Raw genomic sequence first — 13,545 nt, 5'->3', positions numbered from 1 at the left:
CGCTGTACCGCAAAAGTAGATTAGTATACAAATAGCAAATAAGTCAATACTAAACTCTAGATAAATGCACTCTCGTTTGAGTACACCATCTTGGCAGCGCACAGCCAACGATGTCCTTGTGCATACAGTCCTTGGTATAGTCCTTCGCCATTGCACGCATGTGTACTCAGTGTAGCCGGTTGTAGTGCAGCCGCAAGCTGCACTGCCAGGCGCATGAGTGTCCTTGGGATGTGTCTTTGCAGACACTGGCAGTGGACGGTGGCTCGTAGATGGGGGCACCGGACACTGGCAGACTGCAATGCACTGGCGCTCGACACGCAGGTAAGTTTTATAGCTCACACTCCCACTTGATCTCGGCGACGCACTTGGAAGTCGACGCGATCACACACGCGCATCCTAGTTGCCGCCATAGTCCTAGTAGTAGCGTAGTCGCAGCTCAAAGACAATAGCAGTCCACTCAGTAACAGTACTCCCACTCGATCGCCCTCGTCTTCATCAATGTCGCTCAGGTACAGCCTCCGCATCAACAGCAGTAGTCAACGCAGTAGCAGTAGTCGTAGTTGTAGCCATGTCCTCGGATACGTTGTCATCGCTCGACACAATAGGTAAGACTTTCATAGCCTTGCGAAAGTGTGTGAACTTCACCACTGCAAGTGCCTTTGTCATTATATCGGCCACCATATCATCAGTTCCGATGTGTTGGGTTGTAAGTTGCTTCAACTCCACATGGCGTCTGATCATGTGGTACTTGTTATCGATATGTTTCGATTTCGAATGTTTGCCAGGTTTCGCAGTTAAGGCAATGGCTCCTTGATTGTCTCCCAGTAGTTGAGGTACTGGATGCTTCCAGCTCAACTCTTTGCATAGGCCAGCAAGCCACAACAAGTCCTTGGTCGCCTCTGCCATTGCTACGTACTCAGCTTCACAGGTACTAAGCGCGTTGATCTCTTGCTTGCGAGATGCGTAGGAGATGACGTTGTCGTCCAGCATAGTGATGTAGCCACTGATACTCCGTCGATCCACAGGGTCGTTCGCATAATCAGCATCAGAGTAGCCACTAACTTGCACATCAGTCTGTAGCTTCACATTCATCACTAGTCCGTAGTCACATGTAGCCTTCAGGTAACGCAGTACCCTCTTGGCTTGTGCGAAATGCATATGATCATAGCTCGCAAGATACTTGCCCAGGTGTCGGGTAGCATGAGCTATGTCAGGTCTCGATGCACTAACGAGGTACTGGAGAGCACCCACCAGTTCTCTGTAGGGAAGATACTCCTTCGAAGCAGGCACGTCTGTCTTCGAGGGCGTCGTAGCTTCTGGTGTAGCGCAGCCATTACAGTTCTCCATATGAAAACGCTTCAACACCTCCAGTACGTACTGTTTCTGGCAGTACACTATTTGCCGGCGCGGCCGGTCAATCAGGATCTCGACGCCTAAGAGATATTTGACTGTGCCCATCGTCGTGAGCTCGAATGTCTCTTGCAGTGAGGCAGCGATTGTGGCACACAGGTCACGTGAACCCATCAGCAGTAGATCGTCCACGTATACAGTCAATAGCAACTTGACTTCACCATCCTTCCTCAATGCATATAGGCCGTAGTCAGAGTCCGTCCTAGTAAACCCCATCGCAACAAGCTTCGTATGAAGTGTGCGATTCCAAACGTTCGGTGCTTGCTTCAGTCCGTACAGGCTCTTCAACAATCTGCAAATGGACCCAGGTCCATCCACCTGGAAGCCAGGAGGCTGCTCCATGAAGATAGTCTCGTCCAAGTCTCCATACAGAAAAGCCGTCTTCACGTCAAATTGCAACACCTCCCAACCTCTTTGTACAGCGTAGTAGATAGCCGCACGTATGGTTTCGAACCGGATCACAGGTGCATAGGTCTCAGAGTAGTAAATCCCAAGTTGTTGTTTGAATCCATGGATCACTAGTCGCGCCTTGAGACGTTTGATTCGTCCACGCTCATCTCGCTTCACAGCAAAGACCCACCTACACGTTATCACCTTCACTTTCTTGGCATCTTTGCGGGGTACAAGTTTCCAGGTCTTGTGACCCTTCAACGATTGAAGTTCCACCAACATTGCAGCTCTCCACTGCTGCCAGTACTTGCTTGCACGTGCTTGTTTGTACGTCGTCGGAATCTGCACATCCGTAGTCATAGCCTGCACTAGGCCTACCACGTAATCCGACAATCGAACGTTCGCCTTTTGCTTCCTTCTTGGTCGCTTTAGGCAGGGCTCTCTTGATGGAGATTGAATCTCGAAGCCACTTGTCTCCTTCTCCACCATTGCAGGTTTCTTCTTTGTTCTGCGTCTCTTGCGCTTCCTCACTTCCAAACCTTCCTCGGTTTCTTCAGTAGGATCCTGCAACACGGCTGGTGCTGCAACACCAGCAGTCTCCGCACTGTCCTTGCTCACAGGTGCGTCAACGATTGACAAACTTCCACTTGAACTTAACTCAGTTTCTGCAGGTTCGTCAGCAAGTGGTACCGCCTCAAGTGGCTTCTCCGCACTAGAGATGCCGTCACTCCAACCTGGAAGGTACGTCTCCATGTTGGTCTTGATGCGCGCCACAGGTACAGTCTCGCGTAGAGTATGAGCACCATCAAAGAATGCGTTCTCTAATAGATGCTTCATGTAGATGCCATCGGTTGTGAACTCTTCATGGAACTTCACATTCCCACTACGAGCTGTCACCACTTGAGCTGTCACCAGGTCAATGAACTTGTAGCCTAGGGTCGATTCGCTATAACCCAGTAGTAAACACAGTCTTGCCCTTGCTTCCAGCTTTTCTTTCGCTTGTCTTGACTCAGGGGGAATACGCACGTGTGCCAGACAGCCCCAAGTACGCAAATCATCCAGCATGGGTTCCGATTCGTACAGTTTCTGGTGCGGGGACACCAATCCTAAAGGCTTGGTGGGTAGCCAGTTTAACGTCGTCACCACATGCAGGAAGGCTTCTCCCCACAAGGAGTTGGGCATGTGTGTAGCCATCAGCATCGCTCTGATTCTTGGTAGAACCACACCATTAGCACGCTCCACAATGCCGTTCTCTTGAGGAGAATAGGCGTTCGTAAACTGCTGCTCAATCCCTTGGTCGACGCAGTAGTCACTTAGTTCCTTGCTTGCAAATTCACCTCCTTGGTCAGAGTGTAGTCGTCGCACCTTCTTCTCAGGAAAACGAGTTCGCAGCCTGTTCAGTAGGACCTTGATGTGAAACGTTGCTTCACTCTTCTTCTTGAGTAGGAACGGCCACTTGTACCTTGTAGACTCATCTATGATAAAGAGAAACATTGTAGCTCCATCCACAGACTGTTCGTTCACAGAGCAAATGTCCATCATGAGAGTCTCCAGAGGTTCGGACTTCCGCGATGGAATCCGTTTATAAGACATTCGTTTTGCCTTACTGGCAGCACAAGCAACGCACTCGTAGGAAGTCAGACCTTTTGCATTCATCTTAACTCCAACATCGAGTTTGTTTGCCAACACTTTCACCGTCTCCATGCTCATATGACCAAATCGTTGGTGAAGCAGCTCCATGGCTTTCTTGCTGTCCATGTCCTCTTTTAGAGCCGCCATCACCATTACTCCAGTCCCTTTTTCTGCACGTAGTCGGTAGATACTGTCACGCATCATGAACTTGAGTGATGTGCTTGGCTTGGAGATCCAAGCAGTCTGTTGGTCCTCTGAGCATGTCAACTTGAAGTTGCCCTTCGTTTGTAGGTAGCCCAAACTAATGATGTTCACCTTCGCGTTCGGTGTGTACACCACGTCGTCCAGGAGACGGTCCTCGAGCTGGCCAGTTGCCTTGGTTCTGGTTCACAGCGTTGACTTGACGAGAGTTGGGTGGTCTGTTCTCACGATGGTCTTCAAATCGACGCGGAGACATGTTCCGCCCTTGGAAATTGTCACGTCGAGGTGAAGGTCCTCGTCCTCTCGAAGGATTGTCACGCCACTGCTGCTGCGGAGACGACGGTCCATAGCGACTCAGTCGATCATCACGTTGAGGTGGCGGCTCATAGCGACTCGGTCTCTCGTTACGCCACTGCTGCTGACGCGGTGGAGATCGATAACGCCCTGGATTTCCTCTTGGTTCACACCCTCGCATTGACGGAGAACGGCCTCTTCCTCTTGGTGGAGTTCGTTCTCGATTGAAGAATCGGGGTGGTGAACGACTTCGTCCTCGTCCTTGAATAGGAGGGTCAAAGTGTCCAACATCTTGACTCCAGAGTCCTCTCTCGTACGCACTCTCCAAGTTAGGTCTGCAATCATTGCGCATCCCTGATTCTTGGCGTCTGTTAAACCCGACATCAGGACCTCGACAGCTATCCCCCGGCACAGCCGAACCCCCTTGTGGTTCAGCTTGATTGCGCCATGGCTCAAGTGTAGGCCCTTTCGAGTTACTCGACAGTCCTTGCCCCAAGTAGTAGATGACTGATTCCCACGTAGGCACCAATCCAGCTGTAGACCGATTGCCCTCCCACTGAGTCTGCGCAGTACTCGATACAGTAGGTTGCATGTTTTGCAGTACAGTAGCTTGTACACCCTGTTGAACAGCAGGTTGTCCAGTAGGTTGCACTTCAGGTTGTATCGCAGATTGTATGGCAGTTTGCACAGCTACAGCTGGTGCTTGCAGTGTAGGCAGTGAGGTTGATTGTCGTTGTTGTAGTCCTTGTCCTCCAACTTGTATGTGTTGAACAGGAACTCCAACTTGCAGCTGCAGTCGCTGCGTTGCTTGCGCAACCGACGATTGAGTGCGTTGCGTACTTGCCCGCACCCCTTCAACAACACGACGCTCTCCTCCTTCTTCACTTTCTGCAGGAGACGTTAGTGACCATGCAGGTGATTGCGTAGCCGTAGACGATAGGGCAGCACCATCCGTAAGGTCAATCGCATTCGCATCGCATAGTGATAGGCCAGCAAACAGTCCTTGGCCATCTTCTTCCGACGCTACCGCATCCACACGACGTACAGAGTTCACCAGCGACACGGGAGCCCTTAGTTGTCTCTCTTGCAGCTTTCTCGCGAGCTCTGGCTTCAGTTGCTGGCCAGTGAGAGCCGTACACTCGGCATACCAATGTCCTTCTCCTTGACAGTTCGCGCAGTTTGTGCGCTGCTTCTTATCTGCAACGCCCTTAGATCGCTTGCGCTGTTGCTTGTTGCGCTTGCGTCCTCGGGCTTGACCTTGTCCTTGGTCCGTTCCGACATGAGCAATTTGCATTGAATGCGCGACCGGTTGTCTGGTCTGTGCACGCAGCTGGTCACGCTGGTGTTCAGCAGCGCGTAGTCGTTGTAAAGCTTCAGCAAGTGTAAGTGTCTTACGATCATGGTTGTTAAGCCAATCGCCGTGTTCACGGGCGAGATCTTTAAACGCTTCCACGCTGTTCGATAGTAGTAGGCTTGCATGTTGCCACTCAGCAAACTCACCATTAGCTTGATGTAGAAGTGTCACCTTCTTTGCAATGTCGTCAACATACTGCGATACTGACTCGTTTGGCTTGAGCCGGCGCGTCACTAGCTCTTGCAGTAGGTAATCAGGATTAATACCATCTCCAGCCTCAAAGTGCTGCGTAATCGCATCGTAGAGCATAGCGGCGGCGTCCATGTTGTCGTGGATGTCGTCGATTTTGAACGTCGTACGTAGGTCAACAGACAGCGACAACGCGAGTGCTGAGAATGCCTTGTTCTTGCGCGACTTATACCACACGCGATATTTGTCACGACGCATGCCTTCTACTGCATCGTAACGCTCAGGGCCATAGGTGATGTCTCCCAGCATCTTCGGCTCGAAGTGCAACGGCACCTCGCTCTTCCAGGCCTTGTAGTCGCCTTTCAGATGTAGCTTGGGCAGCTTGATCGGAGGCGAGTTGATAAGGACCTTGGTGTACTCAGCCAGCTCGCCGTCGTTGTAGCGGCCAGTAGGGTTCATGTTGTCTAGAGGGCGCCACGGATCGTCAGGGTCTCGGTCGCCGTTTTGTTGGTTTAGCGGCGACTGGGGAGGATTGTCAACTGGCACGGATTCTTCCGTGTTCGTCGACGAAAGTTTATGCATACTTTCGAGTAACATTTGGAATAACGGGCGGCCACCCGGGATTCCAGCCAATGAACGAATTAGTCGTTCTGCATCACTGTGCGACAGTGTTGCGTCATTGTTCAAGCTTGAATTTCCTGCCAATGGGGTTGAAGCTTGATCTTGATTGGTCGAAATTCCAGAACTTGTGTCTGGAACGCCAGCAGCCACGTCAGTCGCAGACTGCGCCCTGATTGGGCTCATAACCAGTGGTGACGTAGGGTTCGTCACGGAGGGATTGTTCTCCATGTGTCGATCGCTTTTAAGAGTAGGAGCCATTTAAATGTAAATACACTTAAATGTCAACTTTAGGGAACTAATCAGGAAGGTAACGTAAACACGTAAGTGCCGGGCAAAAGGCCGCGACAAGGACTGCGGTGTCTGGCGAGGCTGCTCTTCTCTGCTGCTCTCTGATGAGCGGGCAGGCGTCAAAACGCAAAGTGGTTGAGCAGCCTCCGCCCAGAACACCCGCTGTACCGCAAAAGTAGATTAGTATACAAATAGCAAATAAGTCAATACTAAACTCTAGATAAATGCACTCTCGTTTGAGTACACCATCTTGGCAGCGCACAGCCAACGATGTCCTTGTGCATACAGTCCTTGGTATAGTCCTTCGCCATTGCACGCATGTGTACTCAGTGTAGCCGGTTGTAGTGCAGCCGCAAGCTGCACTGCCAGGCGCATGAGTGTCCTTGGGATGTGTCTTTGCAGACACTGGCAGTGGACGGTGGCTCGTAGATGGGGGCACCGGACACTGGCAGACTGCAATGCACTGGCGCTCGACACGCAGGTAAGTTTTATAGCTCACAATGAGGACATTATTCGCTGGGCGCAGGTACGTTTCTCCGTTCTACTGGGGCGCTCCACAGTAGGCTCCATTTTGCGTGCGCCACAGGACACGAGTCTCAATCCTTCGGCCAAGAGAAACCAAGAGGGACGTTTTCCTCAAATGGAGCGAAAATTGTATCAATTTGTGCTTCACTCGCCCAATTTGACCCAATTAAGCGATTTGGTTCTGTGTGCAAAAGCCAACGAATTGCTCCAAGGCCAGCAATCCGTGACCAAATCGTGGGTGTTCCGCTTCAAGCAGCGCCACGCCTTCTCGGCACTCAAAAGTCTTCGTAAATGTATCGACGAGTATGAACCCCGAGATGTGTTCAATTTGGACGAAACAGGACTATTTTATCAGATGGTACCAAAACGACTTCAATCTGGCGAGACCAAAAGACCAAAATTGCTGAGTATTGCGCTCTGCTGCAACATGGACGGCAGCGAGAAACTCGAGCCCGTGGTGATCCACAGTGACCAAAATGAACTAAACAGTACTCAAATCCCAGCTCGACTGTACTCAAATGACCAGGCGTGGATGACAAGATACATGTTTTTTGATTGGTTGCAAGCGCTCAGCTCTATAATGGGAAACCGACATGTGTTGCTGCTGGTGGACACTGCGCCGTGTCATGGAACAGAGACGACGGATTTCGAGCTCAGCAACGTGAAAGTTCGCTTCTTGCCGCCCAATTCTCCGCCATATCTTCAGCCCATGCGAGCTGGAATCATACAGCAATTTAAGACAAACGTCAAGACTCGGGGCGCTCAGTGGATGCTGGACCAACGCCGTGCAGCGGGTTCAAGTCGCTTGGAAGCCAAATTGGGGCTACTTACAGCTCTGCAGCATATTGTACAGTCGTGGCAATGTATGACGCCGCACCTGATTCGTAATTGTTGGGTTCATACTGGGATCATCTCGGGGGACATGGTACTCGAGTTACAGCAACTAAATATGCCTAAAATCCCACTAGATACGTCAAGATTGGACGGGCTAGTAGCTCTACTAGGACTGGATGAACCTATTACTGGGCTGCAGTATATCAACGCGGAGGAGAATGTGCCGGAGTGGGTTCCATTCTCGGAAGAATTACCCCCCGCTCCTCGCTCTCGACGTGCTAAACCTAAAAGTGAGGAGCGTGCTGCAGCAGAAGGAGAAGACGACCAGGCGCACGCCAAGCCTTTCAATGACGCCGAAGCGCTCACTGCTGCACTGCAATTATCAGCCTACGCATTTGCTAATCGGATAGAAGTCCCCGGGCTTGATAACCTCATTGCAACTGCTCGAGAGCGATGCCACAACCGAGCGTAGACATTAACATAATACGTTACATAACATGTTATGGGAACAAAAATCAAGTTTTAGAGCTCAAGGTATTTTTTTTTCGTTTAAGGCAAATATAAAGTGTTTTGGGTCTCGGATGGAGCAGACTTATTCGCCACCGTATCAGCGATCCAATCGGGTTCAACGCGCGTTTTCTGGATGTTGTGACCTCCTCCGGCAAATGCGAGACGTGGGCCAGGGTAGCACAATTGGCCCAGTTCCGTTGGAATCGATTCCTGGATGTACTCGTCGCTCTGTGACCAGGCAACTAGTGTAGCTATCTGCAGACGTTTGAGCAACGCGACTTGCTCACGTGCCAGATTGAAATCGGTAGTTCCAGCACGAACGACAGCAGCGACGAAAACGTCCGCAGGCATGTCAGCAGGAAAACGCAACAACTTTGTGTAGATGGCCTTGACAGCTTGAGAGGCGAGAGAAGCAAGAAAAGGGCTCCCTGAGCCCAGCATTTTGATCACGAGTGCGTTGGCTCGAGGTCGCATCACGTGATGAGAGCTGCAGCCAACCGGGGCTAGTAAAGCCAGTCCACGAATGTTGATACATGTAGCAGGCTTTAGCTGCATTTAGAGCTGCCATGTTGATAGCCGTTTGTGCCCCGAATGAGTGACCCACTAGGAAGACATCCTCGTTGACACTTGTAAGTTGCCGAAGCGCGTCGAACGTAAGCTGTGCTGTTGGAAGCGCACTGATACTTTCAAGATAGTGTGCTTTGTGCACGGTCGATCCTTCGTATCCAATAATTCGAACGCCTGGACACTGCACCAACGGAATGAAGTAGCGGAAGTCTTGAAAACTTCCAGGAGCTCCGTGCAGCAACACAATCGTCGTTTGGTTGGCGGTGTGGTCGTTTGTTGCTGGAATATCGACGTATTCAATCTTGCAGCGGTCCTCCATGTCGATGTACCTTGGCAGTGGCAGGAACGGTTCCTGAGCGCGTGGAAGCCGCCGAACATCATTAGTGCGTACAAACGAACTACTGAGGCCAGTAAACGTGGTACATACGCCAACGAGTGTTAGTGTCGTGGAGGTGTTGCGCGACTTCCTCGTGGGACTAGTTTCTTCCTGCTCGGAACGAAACTGAGGATCGAGAAATGCTGCTAATTGATAGTGCGTAGTGCCAGAGCTCAAGAAATTGCTAGCAACATGATCCCCGTCAATACTTGGAAGAAGGAGCTGTGTGGAGACAGTAAGAAGTTGTGTTGCTGAGTGCAAATTCACGAGTGAGCCTCCAGTCTTGCTGCTGCCGTTTCCCGTCGTTTTCGACAAGATTCCGCCCCCCGACGCCTCGCTCACGCGAACAATGTTTGCAGCAAATGAAAAGTCTTAAGTTTTCTTCATAAACACATTTCGTCATGCACTCACGTAAGCTGTGCTCACGCAGTTCAATATGGCTACATTACCAACAACTTCAATATATTTCTCTAGATTGGTACGGTGTTTTGTCTTATGGCAAATGCTGAGTCATACCAGTCTCAAGTGAGTTGCATTCACTCAGGATTGACTGAATCCACGAGCTCATTGCAGCTGTGACTTGCTCGACTCGAGTTTTCTGAATATTGTGTCCACCTCCAGCGAACTCAAGACGCGGGCCAGGGTGTGAGAGTTTGCCGAGTTCTTCGGGAATTTCAGGCTCAACCAGAACATCGTCAAGTGCCCACGCGACGAACACTGGCATTTTCATTTCCTTTAGAAAATTCACTTGAGTTCGGATCAGTGGGAACTTTGTAGTCCCCGCTCGAATCACAGCAGATACACATGACGTCGCTGGAGTTCGTCTGGGGAAACCCAGCAATTCCGTGTACAGATACTTGACGAAGCGTGTTGCTAACCGAACAACCACGGTACTGCGAGATCGTAGTAGTGTGACCAGCATCTTTATCGGGATTTCTTTCACCATTCTTTGAGGAACACACCCAGCTGGTGCCAGAACTGCAATTCCTCGAAGTCTGATCGTGTTGACGTTATCTCCAGCAACTCGCAGTGTCTCGTTCATTGCTGCCATGTTGATCACTGTGTGGGCACCAAAGGAGTGGCCAACGAGGACTATATCACCGCCATCCATTTCTATCGTACCACAAAGCTGACGAATCGCCTGTAGTACCACTTCTGCAGCACGTAGAGCTGAGACTGTCTTGAGATAATGCGCCTTTTCCACCTCCGAGCCCATGTAGCCTGGAAGATTGACACCGATGAGCCGAATACCACGCTGCTGTTCCGCAAGCATTGGTATGAGATAGCGATAGTCTCGGAAACTTCCAGGAGCGCCATGAACACACACAACTGTTGCTGAGACGGATTGTTGAGGCTCAACGTCAACGTACTCGATCTTACAGATATTGTCAATTTGGAGATACTTTGGGTCAGGAAGTGGCGGCGGCGGGGATTGAGGCTCATGCACAACACGAGGAGATCTACAACAAGGCAAGATACCCAAGTAACCCGTGGCTGGCATACTTTAGAATGTTGCTAACTCATACCAGACCCATGTCAAACTTCGTCCAATTCAAGAATTACCAAGAATAAATCAAAGGTCAATAGGTTATATTTAAACCCTCTGTCCTGACACTTACGCTGCAGTTGAGACTAATTCCTCGTCAAGTTTGTCTTTAGCTACGACTTCGTTGACCCACTTGATGATTGCCTTCGAAATTTCATCCGCGCGTGTCTTTTGAAGATTGTGCCCTCCACCTGAAAATTCGAGGTGGGGGCCATCCGGACATAACGTTGCGAGTTCTTGTGGGATCTCTGGCTGTATATGTTCGTCGTTCTTAGCCCACGCGATGAGAGTGGGAGTTCGAAAACTACCCAACAACTTAGCTTGGTCTCGAATCAAGTCAAAGTCCGTAGTGCCCGTTCGGATCACTGCCGAGACGAACAACTCTGATGGCGAGTTACTTGGGAAACGCAACAGCTTAGTGTATACGAACTTGGTAATGTACGTGGCTGCACTTACAGCCCATGAGTTCTCGGACTTGAACATCTTCACCATCAACGCAGTGGCCCCGAGCTTCAGACTTTTGTGCGGTACACAACCAGCAGGAGCCAACAAGGCCATGCCTCGAATTGCAACACTCTGCGTCTCCGTTGCGTTCAATGCTGCCATATTCAGTACAGCATGAGCTCCGAATGAATGTCCTACCAAGAAGACATCGTCGTGATCTTCCTTCGTGCCACAGAGCTGTCGAACTCCATCCAGTACCACTTCTGACGTTCGGAGAGCGTCGACAGTCTCGATGTAACGAGCTTTCTCGACGGTTAGCTATTTTTGGGGTCGTTTACGGGTAGGGCCTGATAATTGGGTCAGGCGGGTTTCCTGACGGCCCTACCAAACACAGGACCAATTGCTAAGCTACATATTGAAGTGAAAGATATGAAGCTAAGCAGTTGGGTTAAAATGCTTAGACCACGATGGTCTGCGCGGCACGAGGTTGGTCGGCTTCAGTGTCGCCTTCATCGGCATCACTGTCATTGCTGATCACATCTGCGCCCAAATTCGTAGCAGCAGCGTCCTCTTCGCTGCTAGTACCAGAGACGCCCTCGTTGTCATCATCACTGTCGACATCTACAGCCTCGTCATCTTCTTCACTGCTCGATTCTTCTTCTTATGTAGGAGGATCCTGTTGGAAATGGAACCTGACCCAATAATCAGGCCTGACCTGTATACGACCCCGTTAAAATTCTACCTTCTCGACCACCGAGTCGCCACAACCTGGGAGGTTGATCCCGATGATACGAAGACCAGGATGCTCGGCAAGAAGCGGGATGAGGTAGCGGAAGTCTCGGTAGCTTCCAGGGGCACCATGAACCAGAATGACCGTCGCAATCTTTGCCGCATAAGGTCGAATCTCGACGTATTCGAGCTTACAACAGCCTTTTATCTCCAAGTACTTTGGTTCTGGAAGTGGTGGAGGTGGAGCTCGATACTCTCGGGCGATCAAAGTCGTTCGTTGAGGTAGAAAACTTGGAACAGAAGAGACCACCGAGTAGCATTGACGACCAGCGTATCCCACGCAGTCCACAGAAAGTGACAACACACGGCTACTAGCCGAAGTCACTCGATTCCATAGCGCCATCTTGACTGTGTGTTAGAATGCGCTTCGAACGGAGAAATAAATTGTGAGACTGCTTACGCATGCGGATATTCCCTTGATGGTCCCACTTGCATCTAGAACAAAAAACGTTTACAAGACAAGAAGAACATGGTAATCGAGCAAATGATTATAGGCAGCACTATAGTAGTTGGATCCTTTCCTAATTAACACGACCCTCTTTATCTAACACTTCTTCTATCCATCTACTTAATGCGTCAGCAATTTGATCTGCCCGAGTCTTTTGCACGTTATGTCCTCCCCTTGCGAACTTCAAACGTGGACCAGGGTGACATAATCGAGCAAGTTCAACGGGGATCTCCTCCTCCATGAACTCGTCGTTCTGTGACCACGCAACAAGGGACGGCATCTTCCTCTTTCGTAGCATATCCACTTGCTCTCGGATCACATTAAAGTCGGTCGTGCCTGCGCGAACAAGGCCTGCGATGTAGTGTCCTGGCGGATGATCACTTGGAAACTTGAGCAGCCTCGTGTAGATCGCCTTAATCAAGTGCGACGTTAGTGTAGAGAGCACTGCGTTGTCTCTACGTAGCAAGCTCACCACCATAGCACTCTCGCGAGGTCGTAGCACTTTATGAGGCCGACAGCCAGCCGGTGCCAGCAACGCCATGCCTCGAACTCTGAACTTCTCGTGCGTCTCTAACGCTGCCATGTTGATCACTGTGTGAGCTCCGAACGAATGGCCGACTAGGAATACGTTGCCACTGTCACACAGCTTCTGGACAGCTTCTAGTGCCAAGTCAGCGGTGGGTAATGCGCTGATGCTGTCGAGATAATGCTCTTCGGACACCCTGGATCCGGCGTAACCGGGCAAATTGAGGCCGAGGATCCGCATATATGGCCGATTCAGCTTTGGAATCAGATGGCGGAAGTCGCTGTAGCTTCCCGGCGCACCGTGCACCAGCACAAGTGTAACAGGATCCTCAGAGTGGCTTCCTACAGCTTCGTTCAGTGGTGGAATGTCGACGTACTCAATTGTACAGCGACGTCGAATTTCAAGATATTTTGGAGAGGGGAGCGGTGGCGGTGGAGCTCGTGCTTCACGTGACGCCATCTCCACTTGAGGAAGAACATTCCAGCGGCTATAGGACCTCACACACGACAGCAACCGCGCATGAAGCACGCGTAGCATCTGCTGCACTTGGTGAGTCCGAGGTGATGTCGACTAAACACTTCTGTTTATGAAACGACCCTCG

The 13,545-nt window shown here is 50.7% G+C and overlaps 3 protein-coding genes across 3 annotated transcripts; all 3 read right to left on the bottom strand.

Annotated features, from left to right (window-relative positions):
* Positions 1-9,684: 9,684 nt before the first annotated feature.
* On the bottom strand, positions 9,685-10,692 carry PITG_06461 (uncharacterized protein; the record flags this gene model as incomplete). Its single annotated transcript, XM_002998532.1, has 1 exon — positions 9,685-10,692. The coding sequence occupies one exon, from the start codon at positions 10,690-10,692 to the stop codon at positions 9,685-9,687; it is 1,008 nt and encodes a 335-aa protein (XP_002998578.1).
* A 114-nt stretch (positions 10,693-10,806) lies between these two features.
* On the bottom strand, positions 10,807-11,343 carry PITG_06460 (uncharacterized protein; the record flags this gene model as incomplete). Its single annotated transcript, XM_002998531.1, has 1 exon — positions 10,807-11,343. The coding sequence occupies one exon, from the start codon at positions 11,341-11,343 to the stop codon at positions 10,807-10,809; it is 537 nt and encodes a 178-aa protein (XP_002998577.1).
* A 1,148-nt stretch (positions 11,344-12,491) lies between these two features.
* On the bottom strand, positions 12,492-13,481 carry PITG_06459 (serine protease family S33, putative; the record flags this gene model as incomplete). Its single annotated transcript, XM_002998530.1, has 1 exon — positions 12,492-13,481. The coding sequence occupies one exon, from the start codon at positions 13,479-13,481 to the stop codon at positions 12,492-12,494; it is 990 nt and encodes a 329-aa protein (XP_002998576.1).
* Between the last annotated feature and the right edge of the window lie 64 nt (positions 13,482-13,545).

Source organism: Phytophthora infestans, genomic scaffold, assembly GCF_000142945.1.
Source record: "Phytophthora infestans T30-4 supercont1.8 genomic scaffold, whole genome shotgun sequence".
Classification (NCBI taxonomy): domain Eukaryota; phylum Oomycota; class Peronosporomycetes; order Peronosporales; family Peronosporaceae; genus Phytophthora; species Phytophthora infestans.
This window is presented reverse-complemented; position numbering and strand designations above follow the sequence as displayed.